This window comes from Pezoporus wallicus, unplaced genomic scaffold (genome assembly GCF_028554395.1).
Source record: "Pezoporus wallicus isolate ANWC-B61680 ecotype Strahan unplaced genomic scaffold, APGP_CSIRO_Pwel_v1 scaffold_13239, whole genome shotgun sequence".
Lineage (NCBI taxonomy): Eukaryota > Metazoa > Chordata > Aves > Psittaciformes > Psittacidae > Pezoporus > Pezoporus wallicus.
The window spans coordinates 4616765-4641635 of NW_026642052.1; the positions used below are offsets into that span (position 1 = coordinate 4616765).

Below are 24871 nucleotides of genomic sequence, written 5' to 3' on the forward strand. Positions count from 1 at the left end.
GCCTCTGAACTATGACCAAAAGATGTAATTTCTCATTAGGATATCCTTGAACTGCCTATTTATTTATTTATTTTTACATTATCCTCAACATCCATCACTAAAACTGTCTGTGTTTTTCCATGACATCTACCTAGTTTGTGTTTCAGTGCACATCTGTACCAAGATGCTAAAGCCACAGTGGAAATGCAGTTAAATCCTGTTGACAGCAATAATAAAACATTGAGCATGCCTTGTTGCGGAGAACTTCATCATCACTTACAAAGAAACAACAGTAGAGAAAAATGTAAGAAAAATGCTACCTGACACTTTCTTTCTCCATACAAGTCATTACATTATGCCCTTGACATCAATGCTGACTCTCATTCTTGCTTGAGCCAAAAGTAAGTATTAGATACAGCTTTGATCTGAACAAGAGATCACTCTGGTTATGGCTGGGGTGTTTCAGTTTGCAAAATGACAGAGAATAAAAGAAGTCATAAGTAAAGGATCAATTCAGAGAACAGAACACGTGATTTATCTAAGGTCCAAGCCCCAAAAATCCAGTGATGAAATCTGTCAGTATCCAATGAACTGCAAGAACATACCTAACATTGGGGGTTTGTTAACATTGAAAATGGTGTCAAAGCTCTAAAGCGATGCTGGTAGGCACCTTGTCTTACGCCCATGAATGTTCTGCAGCAAGTTTTTGGTTTTTTTTTGCAAAGCAGTATCAGCAAACAGAAGCAATTGCACCATAAACATGAGTAACCTCTAAATTATCCATAGTTATATTTAATGAAAAGTTCCTTAAAGTCCCTTAGTTACCTTCAAATGACATAGTGTTACTAATTAGCGGATCATACTAAGCCGATTTCTCCGCGGCTTCAGTCTCCTGTTCCGATAGTTTCTCTTCTGACAGTACTGTCATCCATGGGGACACCGAGCGTGTGATGGTTTGCTTGGCCAGATTGTAGTGGTTTATGACTGTGTAAAACTTCCCTCGAGCACTGGAGTCTTGTTCAGAGTAGTAGTTTTCCAACCCAGCTGGAATGCATTGATTATTCTGAAAGGAAAACCCATCACTTAGACACAGCCCCATTCACACACTGAATGTGGTTCAGTCAGGTTTGGTTTGTTTCTTCTTTCCCTTTTAGTCTAAGCCAGCATTTACTTTCTGTCAAGATGCAACATAAAGCAATTAACTACAGTGTTTTCCTACTGTGTTCAAAATGTTCTTCCCCACAATCCTCAAACTACTGGTATATTTGCCAGCAAGACCAATCCAGGTTTATGTGCCAGGACCATTAACACACAAGAAATATGCTTGCCTGAAATTATTTTTAAAAGTACTCAATCTCCAGTTCCAGCCATCCTTTGGAATGGTTTTTCCTCCCCACCTAGTTTCCAAGTGTTTACCCTACAGTTGCAGCTGTCTGTATCCTACCTTTGGATTAGCTTCAGGCACTTTTGTATGGTGTTTTCAGTCTGAGGGACAGAAATTAATGCAGATATATTGGTGCCAAGGTACAAACAGTTTCATAGCCCAGTAAGAAAGACATACAGGGAAAACATAGTGAGTAGCCAAGCTTATGTGCAAGTGTGTACACACACACAGAATACTTCACTCTTGATTGTCAGAAAGACACAGCCAGCAGCAGGCTTTTAAAAAGCTATCTTTAGCCATGGGACTGCATTATTTAATTTCCCTTAAGTGTAAGAGCACTGAATAGAAACTGCTGGATGCTCAGAGCTTTTGAAAGAGAAACGCACGATTTAGAAAAGTAGGATCCAAACTTTGCTGTCATCTTCAGAACCAAAGGGAGTGCAGTGCATTAGTCAGCAGGTATCATTTAGCCCCCGTTCAGGGATGGTGCAGTAAAAGCCAACACAGTAGCTACTTGCAGTGAAGGTAAAAAATTACTTGGGCATATCCTGTGACCCCCCCAGGTCTTGCTGCAGAAGGTGAGAGGTCTCTCTGTAGGTCCTCTGCCACATCTGCCAGTCCAGGCTGCCTGGCCTGATAACTGTTCCCAAACCAATCAAGTGCTGGGGCAGAACCCTGGGCAACTGAATGGACCTTCTACGATACAAACTAGGAATAGGTGCAGCTTGAAGAAAAGTAAGTCTAATCATTTCTACTCTCTTTTAAAAAGAAATGGGCTTTTTGGTCTTCCTGCTTCCCACACTGGCTAAAATTTATAATACCCCAGCACAGCAACTCTGAACTGCTGCTGGTCTCATAGAACTTGGCAAATGGAACTTAATATTGGAGACTGCTGAGGACAAACACACATGCAAAAATGCCATGGGATTTAGGACCAGGTGCTATCCATCTCAGTGTGTCCACCTTTACTTTTGGGTTGACTCTTGTCAGAAAACCAAAAGAGCATAAATGAGCACCAGCAGCAACAGTTTCAAATGGTTTACATTGTAAAGCAGAAAAACTGGGGGTCAGATCTAACAGACAGTCTTACCTTAATATAAATTCTGAATTCCAAAGATGTTAGTGAAAAAAAGCATCAAAAGGTATGAAAGAAAAAAGGAAGACTTGCCAAAACAAGAGGCCTGCATGTGCACCATGAAACCTGCCTGCCCTCAAGAGTACATGTGACTGCTGCAAGCAGAGTCGTTGCCATGGGACTAACAGCCCTCCCACGAGTTACACCTCCTCAGTGCCAACCTGCTCCTGTAACAGAAGCCTTGATGCATGTCAGACTTGCAACAGTGCTCCAAGTTACCATCACATCCACCCAGGTTCAGCTTATCTGGTATCATCTGTTAAGGAAGCACAAGGGCAAATTCTCCCCCAGCATTTTGCTGGAAGTAGCACTACAGAGCAGGCAGGATTTCACCCCAGCTGAGCAGACACTTGTGCCTGTTCAGCACTGTTTTAGTCCCTGTGGCCATAACCATTATATATGCCAGTCGCCAGACCGGGACCTAGATTTAAAACATGTAATCTAGAATTATGGAATACAGTTACTTGAGATTAATGTTCTCCTACATCTACCTTGCCATCTTCTGGAAGTATTATCCATGCTTTATCTGGGAAAGCTGACACTACTTTTGATGTGATAAAATGACTAAGAAGTAGACAGACACAGCATCTTTGTAGTGATTATTTTACCCAGTTATGCGATGCAGTCACAACTGTAAATATTTAAAATTGTAAGTATTTAAAATTAGATCAATCCATTGGCCTAGTGAAATCTGGCCAAGGAAATTCAAGCAAATATAATTACTGGTGCTGAAGACAAGCCAAGATTGCTGCCAGTCTAAAAGAATGCCACAGCATCTTGTGTTGCTTTTAGAATCACTTTGCTTTGTAACGGGCAAAATTACTCAGTAAGCGGTTTTTTTTGTGCTCACAAACACACACAACATCTGACCGAAGAGCCTAAAGAAACACACAGCAGTTGCCATCCTGACTGCATTTTTGTTCCTGGGATTTCATGCTTCTAGAAAAGATGGGAAAGAGCTCCCTTCTGCTCAGTGCTTCTTGTTTTCTGCTCAAGGACAGCCCCTCTGCTTAGCTCCTGACAAGTCACACAGCACTGGGAGTGACTGAGCAATGGCAGATGGGACCAATGCTCGTTCTGCTGCTCGCCTAATACCTTCATCTTACATCGGACATCTCTCCATCGTTTTTGTTTCCATGGTTCCCAGGTAAGAGAAGTAGTAAGGAATGCCATGAGGAGAAACTGGAATGCTCCAGAGTGAGTTGATGGTCTCTTGTTTATTTCACAACTCTTCTATTTCAGAAATTAGTTATGGGTTAAAGCCTTTGAGAAAACCCTGGTTGCCAGTCTATGGCTGTATTATGATGACTCCTTTTGTTCCTTTGACATGAAGACTCCAGTGGTATTCACTTCTAAATAGTATCTTCTGTCACATTACCTTTGCTGGGTCAGTAATTCTGAATTTAATAGATGATGGTATTGTCTTTAGTGCACTGAAATTACTTTGCTGTACTGTCCATGAGTCTGACAGAACTCAGGTGCCTTGGCAATGAAAGCTAAAGGGTAACAGATGTAGTCTGGGGCACACTGAAGTCCTGCAGAAACTCATCCAGGATGGAAGTGCACTCAGGTCTTTGAGGAAAACACAGGTGAGTCACCAAGAACCAGTGAAAATCACATCAGAGGAGTGATCTACCCAACATAAGTACTAGGGCTGTGTCAGAAAGCCTGAGCAAGTGCAGAGTTGAGGCTCAAGCAGTCTGCCTTTGCTATACAAAGGAAGATGAGCAGCTTTGTAAGCACACCTTCAAGCCCTGGATGTATAGGACAAGCAGGAAGGTTGAGAACACTGAAACCTTTGGAACTGCTCCATGTATGAGAGCATCAAGGCAGAGAAGAACAAGCCTGACTCAGACCTATGGTACATCAGCCTTTATGCAGAGATTCCCATGGTACCAGGCTTCCTGAGGCAGGGGACACCTCTGCCCTTACCCTGGAAATCACATCAGCATCCACAGCCTAAGGACATCTAGGACGGAGAATGTTACAGAGTCCACATCAAGCACAAAGCCAGTCCACTGAGACACTGGTCACAAGGTGACAGATACAGTCTTCATGCCTCTTAGGACATCTGTGCAAGCTCTGACGTGACATACTACAGACTCTCCCCCCAAAAAAATACAAAGGCAACAAATACAGATTCATGTCAACACTGGTAGTTTCAGGCCTTGTGTCATTTGCTAATGTGTTTATCCTGTAAAACTCGTATTCAAGAGTTACATGACCAAAGATGCTGGGTCTCCTGGAGTTACGCCATCAAGCAGCTAGGAATCAGCCTTCAAAACTCAAACACTGGGAGAGTAACAGTAGTGCAGGCCTGTGTATGTGCTGCACCTTAAACACAGCATGAGTTATGGGACCTTCTGCCTAACCTCTGTTTCAAACACAGGGACCTAAGGAGAGAAACCCAACCACACTTTCACAGTGCGACTGAAATACAGCTAAGGAATTGTTCTCCCCTTAAACATCTTTAACATGAGGAAGAAGAGACAAAAGCCAGAAGGCTGCAACTCAAAAGGGAGGGACAACCTGGTATGAAAGGAACCAGAATCAGCAGGCTGTTAACTAGACTTACAGCAGGAATATGTAACCCGCCATTCCTGTGAAGTCAGGATCACATCAAGACAGGCTCAGTAGGAACATACACTCTGTATTCCAAATTGCTCAAAGAGAAATCTTAGGGAAAAAAAGGCTATAGTCCCATGAGACTTGAGCACAGGGGGTTTCAGTGCTTGTCTGAGACAACAAAAGAGAACAACAGCAAAACCAAGCACTGGATCTCCTGAGTTACCTCCAGATATTCTCACCACAGTATCTTCTGCCCTTGAACCAAGGGAAAGCAGTATAACCTAAAACTGACTGCGTGGAGCTAAGTTAATAGAGCAGGGCATCACTGATTATAATTTTGGACTAGATTCTTGCAAGATATTTATATGCCTGAAGTGACAGAATCAAAAATCCTAAACAGGATCATCAAGGAGTGCTGAGGCAGCCATTCTTTCTTAAGTCCTTCTGAAGACACTAGGTACCCATCTGATTCATTACGTGCCTAAGTATTCTTAACAAATTAGAGGGAAGGATGCCATCATCACTGCTACTTTTCTATCTAATTACAGCCAAGCTCAACCCTGCTGAATCTACAATGGAGAAATCAATGTTACCTTTCTGACTTTGAGCGCCGGTCACAGCTGAGGAGCCAGCACTAATATCTTGCACAAATGAAGTGCTCTGCAGCCTCCCTTTCAGATAGAACCAGGGGTTTTCTCTGATAAATGTGTTTTCCCTTTTTTTTGGCATCACTTTTGGCCCGTGGCAGTAGGGCTCCAAGGTCACTGTTCTAGAACAAGTTCTTTCTACAGAAATAACCCTGAAGTCAGTCTGCTGCTCCTAATGAGAACATCACTCACTGGGTTTTTGACACATATTCCAGAGTGATTTTTTTTCCCCCTCCAAGTTTTATCATTCTCTTCTTTCCTAAGACACATGAATTTAGAGGAACAGCAAAATTAACCCATATGACCTAATAAATGAAGGCTTTGTCCAGACAACTAGAAGTGAAATAGGCTTGAAGGACACTAGTGCTGGGACTGGGCTGTATTTTCAATGTTAAGAGCATTAGCAAAATAACAATGTTAGGAAAATTATGCAATAATACAACCTCAATTATAAATTAAGCAGAAAGAAACAGCAGGAAGCACAGTAACCTCTGTAAACAAGCACAAGTTTCTGTGCAATACAGCATGACTCAATCAAGGTTATACAGAAAACAACACAGAGAATATTACATGCTCTCCTGTTTTTCTAGCATGTGAACACAATTTACCTTGAAAACAAATCCTTCTGGACAGGTATGGTCATACTTGTAAACCTTGTAGACTACCAGAAATACAACACAGGTTAAGAACGCGAGGGCAAAAAGGACCAGCACAGTCACCTGTGAAGGAAAATAAAACATGCTCATGTTAGTAACGCACTGCTAATTGTATTGCTGTTTGTCACTGCTGGCAGCAGAAGCCACCTCTAAGTGCACTTTACAGTAAAATCAAGTAAAGGATTAAAACAGCTGCTTAATTACTGAGGGAGAACAGGGAAGCAGCACCTAAGTGCTTCTACATCTCCCTTCTCTGAGAAGCAAGCAGTTTGTCTGGTCAGAGGCCCATTGCCTCTGTACTGCAAGGTGGGTTTGGCTGCGCTCCTGTTCAGTTCACACAAGGCCAGAAGGACACATGGAGGTAGCTTGAGTCTGCTGCTGTTTGGATGATGCAAGTGTAAGTCTAGTTTATGTCAGCTGATAAGCGTGTTTGTTTTCCCTGTGCCTGTCTCAGAATGGAGTCAGGTGACAGTGCTTTAGTACAGGTGTCATCTGGATAATAGAGGTGACTGCAGCAGGGCATGGAGAAAGTAATGTCTACCCTCTCTTGTTAGGAAGAGAGTTTGTTGCATCTGCTACGAACATATAGATAGTTACACCTTAAGTCTGCATGCTTTGTTGCTCAATCCTCCTGAATTCATAGCTTGAAACAGTACTTCTTTGCCACACAGAGACTGTGCAGGAGTAGCTCACTGCCAGATCCATAAGGGAATATACCATGCTCAATACAGGGCTATCCTCAAGGAGCAATGTTGCACCTCTTTCCACAGTGCTCACAGAGAACCCTGGAATGGTTTGGACTGGAAGGGAGCATAAAATTCACCTAGTTCCAACTCCCCTGCCATAGGCAGGGACACCTTCCACCAGACGAGGTTGCTCAAAGCCCTGTCCAACCTGGCCTTGAACACTACATTACAGAACCATTACAGACTGCATTACATGGCACTGACTTTCCACCATGTCTGTAAGCACCTCTCTGGTCTGGAACGTGGGCTTGAAGTTGAGTCTACAATCAGTGTCAGTATCAAGCTAACGCTTCCCAGGAATAAACCTAGAGCAGATGGAAACCAACAGCCTTTTAGGCGAGACCAGAGACAGAACTAGCTCTAGAATGATCTTGCCTCTGACAAGAAAAAGAACAAGATTTTGACCTAGCAGTTTCACTGCAAAGCTCCTAATTCAGCTCAGATGTGAGCTGAGCAAACAGCATTCTTTACCTGGGAGAGTGTCCAGAAGTGTGTTTTTATTATTCTAAAGCTCCTACTGACAGACAACTGAGTGGCTCAAGGAGATCACGCAGTAAGAACTGCTGAGCTTTTTGGGGTTTTGACAAGTTAGAAAGAAGCCAGCGTGTTCTACAGCACAAGAAACAGCAATAAACAGAAACAAGCAAGATTATGTGATTAATTGAAGTATAATATAATCTAAATTTTAAAGGAAGACAAGTAAGCCAGTTGTATACATCTTCTGAAAAGAGAACTTAGGCACATGAGGGTCAATTATGAAAACAAGAATAATCTGGTATTTGCGAAAGCAGCAACAACAAGAAAAACTTGTAGCTTTGCCTCTTGGTAAAAACCACCACCACACACTGCCTTTATGATAAACCCCATAACTAACAGGATCTGCAGCACTGTGAACTCTGTGCTAGTGGGACTGAAGATATGAGATGAAGTTTTAGGACTTCTCATGCTGGGCAGTGAACTTCATCATGGGCAGAAAACAGTGAGTGCTGCACTTCCTGGCTGAAACAAGGCTGGGGAGTTTCATGTGCTGCTGCAGCCAAGGATTTTGTAAGGATTTTTGACAAACAGAAAATAAGCACAAAAGGAGGGCTGGAAGAGAGGCAGGGAGAACTACAGGTCAGAAAGTAATTTAGCAGAAGAAACTCAGATATTGATGTAGCAATGCCCACTGAAACAAGACAAGGAGCAAAGGACCTTCTTGGTTAACAGCAACGTCTTCAGTTTCTCTGAACAGTCACTGGGTTACAAAAGCCTCCCACTGACATCAATTTTCAAACCTAATTAGTGTTTCCCCAAGTTTGTTACTTAATTGCATGCATAAAGGTTAACATGGATCACACTCTCTTGCCAACCTTCTCTTTTCTGCTGACATGTTCCTTGTCTCAGTATGTTCAAGAGCTCCAGAATCCAAGCGATAAAGCACATTTTCCCTTCTGGTCATTCTCTGTGGCCCAGTTTAATAATGAACAACATACCCTCCACCTCCCCCCCATTCCTACCCAAGCTATGCCCTAGCTCAGCCCTTCTCATGTTTTTTTAATCAGGCCTCTCCCTTTTCTCTTCCATGGTTGGTTGGGGCCTCTTCCTATGTTTCCTCAGCTATTCCACCCACGCTCCTGTGCAAGGCCCTTCACACTCCAGCTTGGCCCAAACCTGGCATCCCACCTTCCACCATTTTCCCTTCCCTACAACTGTAACAAACCTTATTCTCTTCTCTCCCCACAGAATTTTCCTTGCACTGAAGGCTCTAGGAAAACTCACCCCTAAGCCTGCAGTTCCCACTTGGGCTCCTTGTTCCGCTTTCCTATCACCTTGCTGCTATCCCTGAGTCCTGCTCTACTGTATGCAGGGCCCCAGTGCAGGTTCACAGATCTGCTGGCCTGTGGAGTCATGGGCCCAAGGCCACCTTTCCCCGTGAAGCAGTGTGGGAAGGTGAGGAACCAGAAAGGAGCCAGAGGCTCCTCACCCAGTCACTCTACAACACACGCACTGCAGTCCAAGTTTCAGGTTTTGGGTCATTCACTTCTCACTGACTCAAAGTGTGTCTGTGTTATACTGTTCCTTTTGCTCTGACAGTCACTGCTCTTTCCCTTGGAGAAGAAATGGAAAAGGGACTAGAAACTGGGGAGAGAAAAGATAAAATCCAGATGGGATTATTGCTGAGGCTTCTCATGCCATACAAGATATATTCCACACAGCCACTGACAAAGGCTGCTCTCTGTAGAAGCATAGGCCTGCGACATGGGACACAGACACCAAGCAGAACAATTGCTATGTTACACATGAATTCAGCTCACATCTGCCTCCTCCAGTAATAGGAGTGAACAGTTTAGAATACTTTGAAAAATATTCTCACATCTCAAAGTATTTTAACCATATTCCCTGGCTATCCTACGAGCTAGGAATAGATTTATACAATTAGTTCCCAGTTGTAACCATTCCAACACACAGACAAGGCCTCAGGAATATACTGTAAAGATAACAAGCTCATTTATAGTTGAGGCCAACTACTGAACAACAGAAAAAGATCTGTATTTCCACAATCACTGCAGGACCACTATCTCCAAGCTCTGAAACTGTTTTGGAAAGTAATGATGTTTTTTGATAGAGGTCAAAAGCCAACTGTTGTGCAGACTGCTGGAGCCTGGCAAGTTGCAGAGCTACAACCTCAGGGCTGATTTGCTGAGACATGGAGCATTTATCTGTTTCACAGATGTACATGGAGCTGCGAGTTCTCACTGCTCACACAGGTTACATCCAGCATGGTTCCTCCGTTGCCACACAGTAAACCACTGGAAAGCACTCTCAGGGCTCCTAGTTTGTAATTTTCATGGGTCTTTCCTGCTTACTGTATTTCTTATTCACTTTGGAATTAACATGTACATTAAAAAAAATATTAATTTTGGTATTAATATGTAAACTGTTATTCTCATTATCTCCAATAATTTGCAATCACACTCAATTTGCAAATCCCTAATCAAATAAGCTCTTGTATCCTTCCTATTAGAAGAGAATCTCCCTTCTCTTACCATCCATCCTTCAGGATACAAGTAACATTCATCTAAGTAAAGGACAGTCACATGCACAAACGACAAAGACAGAAAGAAATCCATCACTGGATTCCAAGGTGATTGCTACCACCTGTTAACCCAATCCACTTCTCTCTTTTGAGCTGAAACTCCTTCCCTTCAATACCCATTTTCCTTTACTCTCATAATAACTCACCACTGATGGTCCACAACTGTCAGACTCTCAGGTTCACTTCTAACCTTGAGACAGCCAGCATCTCTCCCCCACCAGTAACACAGTGTAGCCCTAGCTTCCTACTTCACCTTCTGAGCCCTCTCCTCCCAGCATGGGAAATGGGAAGCCATCAAAGCTGCTCTTTAGACCACAAGCTCTACCAAAGCTGTCATTTTGTTGTTTTCTTCCACAGTAGCTTTGTACACTCACTATGAAATAAAGGAAAGTTATTCTCCTCTTCATACCAAGGCACTAGCAGCAACCTGCCCTCTTCCTTTGTTCAAGGCAGGAGAGGATGCACTGCATGCACAAGCACCACTCCCTCCCTTCTGGAAAGAATCTGGAATCTCTTCTGTTTGTGGTAGCCAGCTGGCATAAGTGCAGAGCCCCACATAATGGAAGCAGAAGCCTTCTGAATTACTATGATCATTCACTGCCATATACATCCCGCCAAACTCCAAGGTGACTGTCACATCACACGAGTGATGGGCTTTTAAAATGCTTTTCATAAAATAACTACAAGACAGTACAAACAATTCTTCCTTCTGACTAGGAACTCGAAGCGTGGTTTTGTTTTCATCTTGAGAGTGTCCTTTAAAGGTGGTTTTAAGGGGTCTGGCAGCAAAACTAAGTGAACAGAAAAGACGACAAGGTATTATGTATGTGGCAGATTAATAGATTGTAAGTGAAGAGCAGAAGGACAACGTCTAGCCAGAAGCCATTACAGTAATCGAAATGAGAGATGACTAATGAATGAACTAAGTGCACCCATAGCAAAAAAGCTGTCTTCAGTCTCTGTAAGCATTTTGCTGAACAAATTAAACTCACCAGATCTGACAACTCCCTAACATGTAAACAGCTTGTGAGAAGCCTTGCCATCAGAATCTGCTACGTCTTCCCAATCAGTCCACTTTGTTACAGCTGCAAAACACTGCACGCTGCATTTTCTCTGCCTGGCTGCTGCAGTCTCCTCCTTCCTTACTTTGCTATAACGTTTCTTGTACTGCCTTTTAAATCAAGCTGGAATATTACAGCAAAATTCATCAACTACACCAACCGTGCCTGCTTCTCTTCACACTCCTTCCTGGCTCCGGTCCCCTTCTGAGCAGATTAGAAATCATGTTTCAAGGCATGCACAAGTCTGCTCCTTTTGCTCCTCTTAGCTCTATCTCTTTCCATTTGCCTGTATCCCACTAAAGCCTGGGTGCAATCAATTTTTCCTCTGCCTTCACCTGCACCTTTCGCATCATGCCTCCTCCTCTTGACCAACATCCCCATTAACACACTCTTACTGTGCTGCTTTGCACTGCCTTCCCTCATGCTGTTCCTTCTGTCATGCACCTTTCTGCACACAAACCCAACTATGAGCATTCCTCTTACTACAAGAAGTGGAACTAAAGTGGAACTAACAAGACACGTAGTAATTTTCACTGCTCAATCACTGGCACTTGGTCACATCTCATGTTACTCCACGTTTATGTATTATCTATTTCAATTGCAGCCTCTTGGGACCACAACTTTCATTTCCGATTTGCCTGTAAAGTACTAGGCACAGACTTGGTGCTAGCACTAAACAAAAAGGGTGAAGACATAAATTTATGGAGCACCTTTCATACAAAGTGATTTACAACCAATTTATGCTCTGCTCACTAGTGAAATGCAAAGCCCACTGGGATGAAATACAGCAACTCTGTACAACCATTTAGGCCAGGAAATTAAGATTATTGCCATCCAATTTAAACTACAGGAGAATTTTGGGCAGGCAGACTGTAATTACAATAGATTGTGTCTGGCTACAGCCCACAGACTGAAATCCGTAAAACACCACACTGACTTCCCTGCAAATGGCCGTGACCTCCATTTCACCTCTCTCCACTGAAATCCGGCATCTCCAGCTGCATAATGCCCTCTACCAGAACGTTGGAGAGCACTGAAAACAGCTCTTCACTCCTAATATTCCTGCTTTTCCAAAATGATATTGTTTGTTATTACCTGTCCCTAGTAGTCTACATGAAAAACGTGTCTGAAACAATGCACTTAAGCATTAAGAATTGTTCAACTTGAAGTAAATGGCAACATGAAATAAAAAAAAGAAGGAACATTCATATCTATGCATGCAACATTTGACTCATTTATTTATGGAGGAACCTAAATTATACAACTTCCCGTACTTGTTTGTCTCAGGAGCATATATACATATACAAGATGACTGGTGGCTCAAAAGACAACCAGGTACCTCATTTCAGAAGAGTATTTCTAACATGATGTCATGTTTAGCTATGTGACTGGTATCTACCTATTAAACTCAACTTTCTTCACCAGAACACTCATGTCAAACTTTTGTGGTCAAAGAGGATGACAGTTCTGGGGTAAAGTGTACAGAAAAAGTAGAAGAAATTAAAAGATTGTCCTTCTCAAACACAAAAGACAAAGATGAAGAGGGAGCTGGCTGGGATGCTCACCTGGAGATGACCAGGAGGAGCAGCAAAGCAGATAGATATGTGAAGGAAAGTAACAGCAATGAAACTACAGACCCAGTGCTTATTAACAGTGACAGTACAAGACAACAGAATAAGCCTGCAGGGGAGCCGACTAATGAAACCCAAGGGAGATACTGTTAGACAAAAATAGGTTAACAAGGCAGTGGCCTTGAGATCTGACACCATGGGTTAACACAAACAGGTAACAAGACAGTGGCCTTGAGGGTCCAGCACTGTGGCTCAACATCGAATATTTCCTTCATTTCTCATCACATGGCACCATATATTAGTTTCTTAACTACAGAGATCTGAAGAAGCAGTTCAAGAAACTCTGTGGCCCTGAAGTAAGAACTCTGATACCTTCCCAAACAAAGAGAATATTACTGAGGCCAGCAGAAAGGCTGGAAAAGGTTACTTCAGGAGAGGAAAGGCTATAGAGGTGTTACATATGGAGAGGCCCAAAACATCATCTTTGTCACCAGCATCACTGGTTCTGCTCCAAGAAAAGGATTTCTAATGGATACAATAGCAGAGGACACCTGACTTGGAGCAGGAGAGCTGCTGTTAGGCATCCACTTAACTTAAATCTTCTGGCTCTGACTGTAACAAAAATTCCTTTCAGCCAAAAATTTAGTGTGAGGATTGTCAATGTTACATCAGAGACTTGTCTAACAGGTAAACAAATGGAAAAACCACAGTTGCCACGCAGAGCCTTTACTTACATCAACTGATTTAAAACAGCAGTTAGATTGAAAGAAGAATCTCCTTTATTTTTCTTGCTTGAAGTAATAACAGAAAGATTCAAACCCTGCCAAACGCTTATGCTTGTGAGTAACCTTAATCCTCTGAGTTGTGCTACTGAAGAATACAGAACTACTCATGGCAGTAAGCACCTGTCACTCTCCCAGCACTTAAGGATGTGATATCCTGCACAGAAATCAGCTGACATCTCCTGCACCTAACAGACTTTTCCAGTAGGAACAAAGAGCTATTCAACACACAGAGTATCACACAGAAACAAAGAGATTCTTTTTGCAGCAATAAGTTATTAGTTATATTGGTATTATTAAGAACAGGTTAAAAAGTCAGAAATATTTTTTAAAGGATGCCACTTTTAAGACAGGTCAAAAATGAAGTATTTAAATATACATTACATACATTTTTCCAGTCTTAAAAAAAGCAGGTAAAACTTCAAGAACTGATTTAAAAAGGAAGTCTTGATGCCTCTTCCATAACCTCATACAGGCATTTCAACAACTGCTTGCTACTTGACAATACATGGCTTGCACCATATGGTCTTACCACAGAAATAAGCTTAAGGCTTTGGCTCTGCAGTTAGATGTATTTAGAGATGTCAAGGATAAAATCTGAAGAACTGAATTGCCTTTGAATAGAACCAAATGGCTGAAGACATACCACAGCTTGGATTTATTTAAGGAGTTAAAATCTATTGGGAAACATAAGTATGTGCTTTCAAAATACCTCTGTGTGTTCCTTATTCAGGTTTCCCCCAAAGACAGAAAAAAAATCTCCTGCTTTGATACAACAAACATTTTTTAAATTGGTGTGTTTGTGCACAACTGTCAATTGCAGCCCAATTCAGTGGGTGCCAAAACAGACATCCCACTGCAAAATCCAACTGGAGTTTGTAAAAATGCTGCTTTGACAATGGCAGGGCAAAGGTTTGGCCTTGCGTAACTGATACCATTAATTTTTGCCTGCAATAACTTTCTCCTATGTCCTGATTCATAAGGCTCCTTTGAAATGACATTTCCAGTCTTCTTGTGTTATTCTGTACAGTGGACAATATACAGGAGAGAAAAACCTGCCTCGTTCAAAGTTGCTCTGCAGATGTGAAGGACCAACTCCCCGCATTAGTCTATACTGTTCAAAGAATACAAGCAAGACTTCTCTTTCTCAATGAAAAATAACCTCCAGTGAAAAAAAACAGCTCTTCCTTGGTGTGGTTAGTGCCATAAAACTAAATGAAGACAACAGCGTTTTCAGAATCAGGAAGTCTTCGTATTCTTCTGACAGATTCTGATTGGAATTCAGAATGTGGCTTCAAACAGGAAAATTATACTTGCAGTTGTCTTTGTAAACATTCTCAGCTCTGTTGTAATAACTGTGGTAATGTGGAGAATGCAGAAAATAAGTTTTGTAATTTCTTATTCACCCAGCTGCTGAATCACTAAATGATCTACATGACATATGCACATGCTGGAGTTGCTTCCTTTGTTAGAATGTGTCATTTCTCAAGAACAGCTTTAGATGATCTGCACTGCTGAATCCCAAAAATGCAATCTGCTTTGTCCTTATTTAAGAAGTACACATCTTAGAACACATATGTGAATTAATTGTAAATAGGCCTGACTCTATTATTTTTAGCACAGCATTCTGGCTGGGTCTTGTGGCAAGCTTAGGCATTGGTGATGTACAATATTCAAGTCACCGAAACAGCATCTGAAGCTTTTTTCATGAACCCAAGCCAAAGTCAATATCCCATCAGTTAAATAATGCATCTCATAATTATAGCAAATATTTAATTTTCAAACAAATATCCTTTTGCTCTCTCAGAATCAACAGCAGTAGTTAACATGATGGTTCACAATTAATAAGGACCCAAGAGAAAACCTCACACAATCAGTACTTTTCATCTACATATTTATGAAATTTCATCAATTATTCATGTAATATTTACTACTGGGAGTGGTGAATACGACAATCATCCCTGCTGGAGAAGCAGTCAGTTCTCTTGAAAATGTTGCAAGCAGTGTAATTCAATTCTAAAACTGTTACATAGAGATTAAGGGACATTTTTAGGACCTGGATGTTCTGCATGAAACTATTGTTTTCAATTAACTGAACCAGTTTTCCTAACTGATCAACCCCCACACTCTTCTTTAGCAGCCCAGACTTACAGCCACAGTGTGAATCACCCTGCAATTCCCAACAGATACCAAATCTTACTGAAACCTCTCTCTGATGCAGTAGTTACCTAGCAGCAAAACCTAGCAACACTGTAGTATGAGATTAATCCCAGAGCGATCATCATAAAAGAGTATCTAAAACCTATTTTATTTAAGTATGCCATCCAAAGGTATATCAAAACGCAACACAAAAATGCTCAGGCTTCTAACTGTTCAGCTATTCAAATTAGGAAAGACTATCCAACAGCCTATCCAAAGCTATTTATTGTTCAGTAAGGTCTCATTTGCTCAGCTCTCCCAACAAAAACAGAAAAAGCCCAGATTATAAAGGGATGTGCAAAAAATTTAGATGAAATCAAGATGTTCAGAACCCTTCCTTACCTACAGTGTAATGTAACAACGAAATCCCTTAGTTGCTACAGCTAGTAGATAAATGCAGAATTCCTCAGGTATAGATTCTGCTCAGCTGCTTGGAACTGAAGTCTTAGCAGCATACTCAAACTAAAAACTAAATACTCTTCCTTTTTTTTTTTTTCACAATGTAGTAAGCATTTTCAGATCACCACAGTGTGACCAGGACACACACAAAAAGAGAGGAGGCATACGTTCTCTTTGTTCTCAGATGTCCATCTGCATCTTACCCAACAATACAGTGTGCACAACCCTCACCTGAGAGGAAGGGGATTATTCTCAAGGACTGGTGCCAAGGAGGAGAGTGTCAGTCAGAATGTAGCATTTTCCCTGAGGGATAGGATGTCCTTGCTCCACACCAGGGAACAGAAAAACTGGAACTAGGTTTCTTAGTATGTTTCTGCCACACCCCATATCTCTTATTAGCTATCTGGCATGGTTCCTCACACAGCTTACTGGGAACCTACAGACTTCACTGTGTGCCTGAAGACTCCACCAGGTGACCTGCACTGAAAAACATTTGTCCTGGCAACACTCTGCAAAGTTCCTTTGCAAACACAGCCTGAAGTGTCTAACCCTTCCTTGAACCTTGACTTTCTTCATTCAGCATGATCCACAGAGCTGCGTATACACTTCTGAAGGTAGGCTTGGGCCTGGGCAGCTTTTAGAACCACAGGTCAGGCACAACAGAACTACAGTCTCTGGGTAGGCACTGCAACTCCTATCACGCAAACTGAAGTTAGAAGTGTACAATATAAAGAAAATCCACATCCTTACTGAATCTTTATTTTTCTCTCACAGTAAATCTTAGGTTTTCCCAATGTATTTGTACCCATGCACTGACCAGTGTCATTGCTTACCGTTTAAAAATGCTTTGGCACCCCTGGGTAATATTCCAAATTAACAGCCCTGAAAAGCTGTAGTCTTCCTTTGTTAAGACAGTAAGTAGGAAAGCATGAGCTGAAGTGCCAACTTCCCTGCTTTCCAAGAAAAGCTATCCTACAATGAGAAGAGGAAATGGTAACTCAATCCTTGCACCAGTTAACCTCTCGGCTTTCCTGTAGTAGTACTAAAGGGAGTAATAGGGGTGTGGACACTAAAGAGTAAATCTGAGTCAGATTCTTGCTGAACTGCTGTCTGCCAGTAACAGTCATCACCAAGCTGTGAGACACAATTGGACCAAGAAAACTGATAGCAAAGAACTCTGGTATACACTCTTGAGCCGCCAAGTCATACATTTAACTATAAAAATACACATAATGAACTGTGACAGCGCTTTTAAGAGAACGGTTTGGCCACAGTGAAAAATAGGAAGCCAAAAGGAAAACAAATACTCTTGTGGTTCTTGTCCTTCAATACTAACAGGAGCTTTATACATTCCACAACAGCTACCTGCATGCAGCCCACATACACCCTGGCCAGCCATGCTCCAAAACCGACACACTGACACAAGTGCCTTCTGAATTAATCTGCCTGTGAGGGATTGCAACAATAATGCTGCAAGATTTGCTCTGCTTCTAACTGCTAAATACTGATCTATTATAGCATTTATCTTCCTCATGTTCTACTATACCCACAACAGCCACTCTGTCAATTCTATACACTTTTGACACAATCAGCAATTGATTTTAAGCACTTCTCTGAACACAACCAAGTCATTAACATCTTCATATAGCATTACTTACCTTAAATCTTTCTGAAACCCCTTCAGTGATGCTGATTGTGAATTCAGCTATTTTAGGAGTACGGAACTTGCCCTTCTTGCGATCAGGTTCATATTCTGTTTTTGTTTTGACCACAACCTTTAAAAAAAATATGAAACAAATCAAAAAGCCGTCACCTGAAACACAGAATCATAGAATGGTTTGGCTTGAAAGGACCTTAAGATAATCTAGTTCCAACCCCCCTGCCATGGGCAGGTACACCTCCCAGTAGACCAGGTTGCTCAAAGCTCCATCCCACCTTACCTTGAACTGGCCATACAAATCTTATTCATTAACTCTTCTTTTACCTGCTTACAAATACATCTAGCACAGTACTTTTTTTCCCCTACTTGTATTTGGCAGCCAAAGGTTGTTAGTTTTTTTCCCAATTATCCATCAAAGTGGTTCTGATGAATCTACAGAAGACTTGTTATGCTACAGTTGCACAAACATTCAGTTCTCTCAGCTGTAGTGGTACTGTGCTGCTACACTAGGCAAGCATCTACTTACTTTAAATCCAAATCATGAAACTTCCCACTTTACATAGTTTGAAAACAGCCACCTCCATTTGCTTCAGGAGATCCTATTAATGGAATTTCAAACTGGAGACTAATAGGACAAGACAGTTATTGAGGAGTGCCCATAGAAATCTAGCAGATGATGCCACCAACAGTCATGCTCTTTGAAAGCACTAGCTGCTATTCACTATGTACTAGACTATAGGTCTTGGCACTCTTATTTTTAACATCTAACTTTGGAATTGCCAGCTGTAAGCAGCAAGATGCCCACAAACCCTTGTGTTAATGAGATTTCTTAAATAATCCAAGGCTCTTCAACTTCAGTTTATTCCTTGCTATGAGGTACTGCCCTGAGCTACACCATTTAGCACCTTACCTGTATTCCTAAAATACTCATTACGTCACTCACAGCTCTAGTGCTCTCCCAGGCATTCTAATTGAACAAAATTCTCACATACCTAACCTATTTGCCTCATTTTTGCCTTCTGCAGTTTTTCAGGGTCTTTTTCAAAGTACCACTCCCAAGACAGTGTGCAACATATTGTACTAACAGTGCTAGTAAGATCTGCTCAGTTTTCTCTGTTGTTTCAAGTTAAAAATATGCACTCTTAGATTTTCAGAATCAGATTCTATCTACAGCATTACGCATGGTCTCAATAGCAACTACATTATTCTGAAGTTAAGACTGTGACACTTACAGACAGCAGGCAGTGAAATTAAAGCTTTGGGTTACCTGAAATGGCATCTAGAATGTATAACTGTACCTGGACTCAGTACCACACAGCTTACCAGACACATAGCATTACACATATATGTGCCGGACAAAGGTTTAGAACTACTTTACCTATTTTCAGCTCTAATTAATAAGATAATAATTACCATTTAATTTTACAACTGCCAAACAGCATCATGGAAGGAAACCGTAGATTTCTGGCATGCTTTTTAACAGTTTACTCCCCCCTTTATGTTGCATAACCTAAGGCAACTCAAGTCACCCTCAGCTGACACTGAACATAAAGTTCTATCTATGTGGTTATATAATGTCTTCTTTTGTTTAATATACCTAAGTATGCATCTGGATCAGTTCATCCTTTTAATTTAGAAGCTGTCAAAATCATGAAATTCTTAGCGCTGTAGACACTGCTGTTCAAGAAGTTATGCTTCACTGCCATACTGGAGCATTCTTGTAGGTGAAAAATAAGCATAGATATATGATGTACTCCTATTCATTATACATTAATAGCTTTGTACTTCAGAATTTGATCGGTGTGTTAATCTTGACTTAATAATGTTTCTTTTTTTTTCCTCACATCAGCTGCTGTACTACTGCCTTTGGGTCCGTAGCAACCAGTAAAGTCACACTGACCTCGCTAACCAGCTGCAGCCAGTAGGGCAAATAAATATAATGGGTTTATTGTTTTCCCTGTATGTTTGTGAAAGGAAGGAAAGCTAACAGACAGATAGACAGTGGAAGGAGTAGAAGAGCCAACCAGCTATTCCCTTATTTAAGCTTCTAACCTAGCTGTAAATTTCCTTTCATTCCAAACAAATGGCGTGAAGGAGGGAGGAGTTCTGCCCCATTTTAGTAAGAGCAATCAGGCTGGCAGAGAACCTCCTGGGCTCACTAAAGAGGCTCTGCTCAGGTTAAACCTATTACCATACAGATCCCCAGTTCAGACTCCTGCTTAGCAGTGCAGTAACATAACAAATTCCTTTGGACACTGGTCCTTGGTAATCAGTTATATCCAGTCACCAGTTGGCAGGCGTATCAGACACAGTAAGGCTTAACTTGTTTTAAAGCCTTAGGGTGCAATTTTGTCCTCAGTTACAAGATTTACACCCATGTAACCAAGGGCAGAAAATGGACCCTCAGGCTCTCTAACAGCTGTTATGGCTTATTGCATTTATGCCTGCCAACTGGTCACCACACACAACACAGAATGGTGTTGATAGCAATTAAAATGGAGGTCACAAATTTATCTGTATTATCTACATGCAACGCTCTCCTGAGACAAATTTCATAAGGTAAAATCCTTTACTCCAATATAAGATTATGTGATTTTTTCTGAGCTATGAGGAAGGTATAGCTATCAGTTTATGTAGAAATAGAACTGAGCTCGTGGAAGACACAATGCCAAAAATAAAAATCAGCATAAAGGTATTATACTTTCCCAGTTAAATTTTCTATTTTTCAAAGACTACGAAGCATTTATTTTGCCAGATGCATAAGTGAGAAATGTTCAAGTAAGTATCCTACTAAAACAGGATACTGAAAAATAGGATACTGGAATATTTGAAAATTTATCCTACTACTGTATGCCTTGCCTGTAGTAACACTTGCTGAATTCTTATTGTGAGAATAAATGTACTTACATGCTATCACATCACCTTCCTAAATCCTCAGTAATCAAGCCATGTAATGAGGTATGCAGGATGCACACTTCCCTTCCACCCTGTAAGCAGCACCTTGGACTGTCCCCTTCCAGCTATGTAGCATCTAAGTCACTTATCTGGAGGGTTTTGAACCAAATCAGTCACCAAGGAGAAAATTCAATGGCCTGTTCTCATCTCATTATTTCAGCTTGTCAGGCTCTAGTATTAATTTCCTACTGAAGCACGGAGGGATCGTGGAAGTTCTTTCTCCCTGTGGCAAGTCTGCCCGTGCACATCTCGCAGAGAAATAAAGCGGTGCTTTATTCCCCCCCCATTAGGGGGGCATTTTCTGAACAGAAAATTCATATCATTCACAGAGAATACACAGTACCTTACAGACACAAAAAAAAATACAGACTAGAAAGGACTATGACAATACAGCATAGAGAAGCTTGCATTTTTATGTTTAGACATTTTATACAGCAGCACTGAAATCTGCAGGTGCTTCTTGCTAATATTTCCCACTATTTCTTTATGCAAATCGCTACTACTGGATTTTCATTAGCTTAACCGTTAATCCTTTTCCCCAGAGAGAACTAGCATGCCTTAAAACACCCCATATTCCCTGACATTTCTAAGCTGCTCCTTTCACCACGTAACCTATTCTTTTGTTGCTCGCCACAGATTTGGGTGTGATTCTCCAGGGTGGAAACTAATGCCTACTGTACCTTATCAGGAGGCGGGAACTGGAGCTGATTGACATCCAGGGGTGTGATCAGGGGGATGGTGTCAAATCCATCCTCCAAAAGGGGTTGCTTTGTGCTCTTCTCGCTGAAATTATTCCCCAGTTTCACCATTCTTCCAGGCTAGAGGGATTTTCTGCTGACACACACGCACAGAAATGCAAAATGTCAGGAACTCGGGATGCACCAGACCTTTCCACAGCCCTCAGGGAAATGGCTTATGGAAAAAAAGTAATAAATATTAAATATTAACATTAAACAGCGTTGGTCGTTGTGACTCGGTTACATCTTGGCGTTTTGGGAAGTACTATGGCCAGCGCTTTTGTTGTCGTAGTTAAACAAAACACAAACCCCAAAGCACCCCAAAACGCCAGACACGTTAGCCTGATCCCAGCGCCGCCTCCCCACCCGGCACCAGTGCGGCATCGCCCCTCAGCCCACGGGATGGGGCGGGCTCCGGCGCCGGCCCCCGCCCCGGGCCAGAGCCCACCGCCGCATCCCTCGCCCAGCCCGCCTCCCCTCACCGCCTGCCCGTACCCGCAGGGCACCCGCCGCGCCCTACCCCGCCATCCCGACCCCGGACGGCCCCTCACAGGGGTAACGGCCGCCCTTGGCCGAGGTGTGAGGCAGCGGCCCCGCCACTCACCGCCGCGGCTCCCGGCCCTTCCTCGGGGGGCGGCGAGGCGTCGTTCCGTTGCGCCGCGGCCCGCGCAGCAATGGCGGAACGGGGGTCGAGGCGGCAGCTGTCCCTCCGCGGGGTGGCTCTGGGCGGACGCAGCGCCTGGGCCGTGACGCAGCCGCTGCCTGGCTGAGGGCAGCTCTGGAGCAGGAGCAGCAGCAGCACAAAGGGGACCCGCGAGGCTGAGGCGGGCGGCTCCCCACAGCCGGCTACTGGCGCAGCGGCAGCAGGTGGAGGAGGAGGCGGTGGCGGGGGGACGGGACGCGACGCACCGCCCTCCGCGCCCCTCCCCTGGCGGAGCCGTACGGAACAGAACAGCACCGAGGGAGCGGCGGCTGCCAGCGCCGGGCGTTGACGGATCGGGGGGCTGGCGCCGTGCCCCTCACGGCTGCCCCGTGTCCCTAACGTAGAGGCCGCCCGGCCCCGGCGGGGTCAGCCGCTGAATACGGTAGCGGAGGGGGCCGCCCTCGCCTTGCCCGCCGGCGGTGCTGGGCGTGAGGCGGGGGGAGTGTCACCGAGAGGTTAGCTTCGTCCTTAGCGCGTCTGCGGGTAAAGGACAATCGTGCCTGTCAGGGCGGTGAGAGCGAGCTCCCCCGCAGAGGGGGGCACTGCGAGTGCGGGACCCGGCGCTCGTTCGTGTCACTTGAAGGTAAATGCGTATTGCAGAGCTCTGCAGCCCCAGTGAGGGGAGGGGACATCCGTCTTATGATCTCGTCTGTCCCGAGGCGAAACGAAAGTGATTCGTGTTCACAGTCTGCTATAACCCAAGGCAAGCGACGTGCTCATTCTGCAGTCTGGCAGGTGAGCCGCATGTGGAGCAGAGCCCGCTGTAGGTGATGCAACAAGTGACTGGGATGATGGCAGCTCTGGAGACGAAGAGGCAGGCGGGCGCTTGGCGTTTATGCCTCAAACCAAACCAATCTCTTCTCACGGATGACAGCATGAGCAGCCCCTCACTGCGGTTTGTTCCAGTTGTCAGATCCAAACGCACTCCATCTCTCTTTTTCCGAGGTCAATGGTCTGTGATGTTTAGAGGCCCAGGTTCCCTTCCTGGCTGCGGCATAAAGAAAGTCACTTCTCTGACTATGGATCATCTTGTCGATCTCATTTATTTCTCTCATCAGTGTTCTGTTCTGAGTAAATAAAGTGTAAAATAAGCTTGTCTGACTCTAGTAACATTTCATAAATCATACATGGATGTGTTAAGTAGGAAAAAAAATCTCATTTTATATAGAAATTGCACCTGTAAGTTGAATTACAGGGGTTTCTCAGAAAACAAGAAGTACTTTATTTAATTTTGGCAATACCCTTGTCTTCTACAAGCAAGTGTTCTTGAGCAAACAGATGAATAACCCATGGATGGATGGGTGTAATTCATTCATTTGTATGTGAAGCCAGAGTCATTCAGAATCCAAATGACATCAAAAGTCCAAGTGATGATCAGAAGTATATTTGACAGAATACCACAGGGAGCCAAAATAACACAGCGAATGGTTTAACAAATTGACTGGCGACATCCTTTCATCTCCAGCTTCTGTGATTTTATATTTGAGCCCTTCTGTTGGCTGAAAATAGTCAAAAGCAAAGGACGATTGTGCATTAAGAGTGTGCCTGAGGAAGTATCAGGTTAAGATGAATGGATGTAAATTCCCCAGTTGATTGCTCTGGCCCTTTTTTTAGTTATTTGAGAGTATTCAGGGGTACTCTGTTTTAGTGTCTCTTGTGGAGAAAAGGAAAATTTTGAATAGCCTGTCCACAGCGTAGGTTATTCTTGTTTTGGCACTGTGCATTTCTTTAATGGCAATCTGCCTTTTATGAACTTGCACTAACTAGGCATAATCTTGCCCATTTCTCTAGATTTATGGAAAAAAATGCACATAGCATGTCTGTTAAGCAGATAGGCACTGCACTGAGTTGCCACTCAGTACTACTACAAATACTTGGCTTAACATTTTTAATCTTAAGTGCATTTCACCCCATATAATATGATGAAGCAGAGAAAAAGATAGATGTTTGTGTGTGCGTGTGCATATACGTGCACGCAATATCTGTGACTAAAAAGTGTCCTTATTTGCCAGTCAAGTGAAATGGGCAGCTAAGAGGATTTCATTTCTGATATCAAATAAGCAACTGAAGCCTGCTACTGATGATTTTAGAAGAATGAGGTAACTTGGTAAGGAAACTGGCATGCTTCCTGGTGAGAAGTTGCTGCCTTAAGGATGCAAAAAACTATATATATATATAAATGTAAAGAATACTTGAAAATAAATGTGTCTTCAAAACTAGCACCCCTCTTTCCTCCAGGGCTTGTGCTGTAGGTCATTTTGCCATGGTTATGCAGGGGACTGTAAATTTGGGGAAAGGGCTGTGCTCCTCTCTACTTCTACAGAGTAACTCAAGTTCAAGGTGCTTAACAAATAGCGCACATCCTTGCTGAAGGCACTTAAGTGTCATGGCCAGCAATCTTTATTTAATGTAAGTGATCTCTGAGGAAACACAATAGCTCCATGTGTGTTTTGACTGGTACACAGGCAGCAGAAAAAGCAGCCAAAGCATGGAATTGATGACCTAATGGCCAGTCTCATTAAGTCAGATTGTACCCTGATTTACTTACTCTGAAACCTTAATGGTCTCAGTGAGGTTAGAGCTCAACTGTGTGTATCATCAGCCTAACTA

General features: G+C 42.8%; 1 protein-coding gene and 1 long non-coding RNA gene across 4 annotated transcripts; both read right to left on the minus strand.

Moving 5' to 3' along the window:
• Window positions 1-70: 70 nt before the first annotated feature.
• On the minus strand, window positions 71-22492 carry NSG1 (neuronal vesicle trafficking associated 1). 3 transcript variants are annotated; one of them, XM_057426845.1, is made up of 5 exons: window positions 22163-22492; window positions 21502-21655; window positions 17865-17981; window positions 6322-6432; window positions 71-1042 (listed from the first exon to the last, which is right to left on the minus strand). In XM_057426845.1, exons 2-5 carry the CDS (start codon window positions 21628-21630, stop codon window positions 842-844), a joined length of 558 nt encoding a protein of 185 aa, XP_057282828.1. In that variant the 5' UTR covers window positions 21631-21655; window positions 22163-22492; the 3' UTR covers window positions 71-841. The 3 variants fall into 3 exon arrangements, with proteins under 3 accessions (XP_057282828.1, XP_057282827.1, XP_057282826.1); XM_057426844.1 differs by having other exon boundaries at window positions 21502-21652; window positions 22163-22489; XM_057426843.1 differs by having other exon boundaries at window positions 21502-21733; window positions 22163-22489.
• Window positions 14266-16264, minus strand: LOC130608684 (uncharacterized). The gene is made up of 2 exons (XR_008974615.1): window positions 15760-16264; window positions 14266-14963 (listed from the first exon to the last, which is right to left on the minus strand). It is a non-coding gene; the product is annotated as an uncharacterized LOC130608684 (long non-coding RNA).
• Window positions 22493-24871: the final 2379 nt, after the last annotated feature.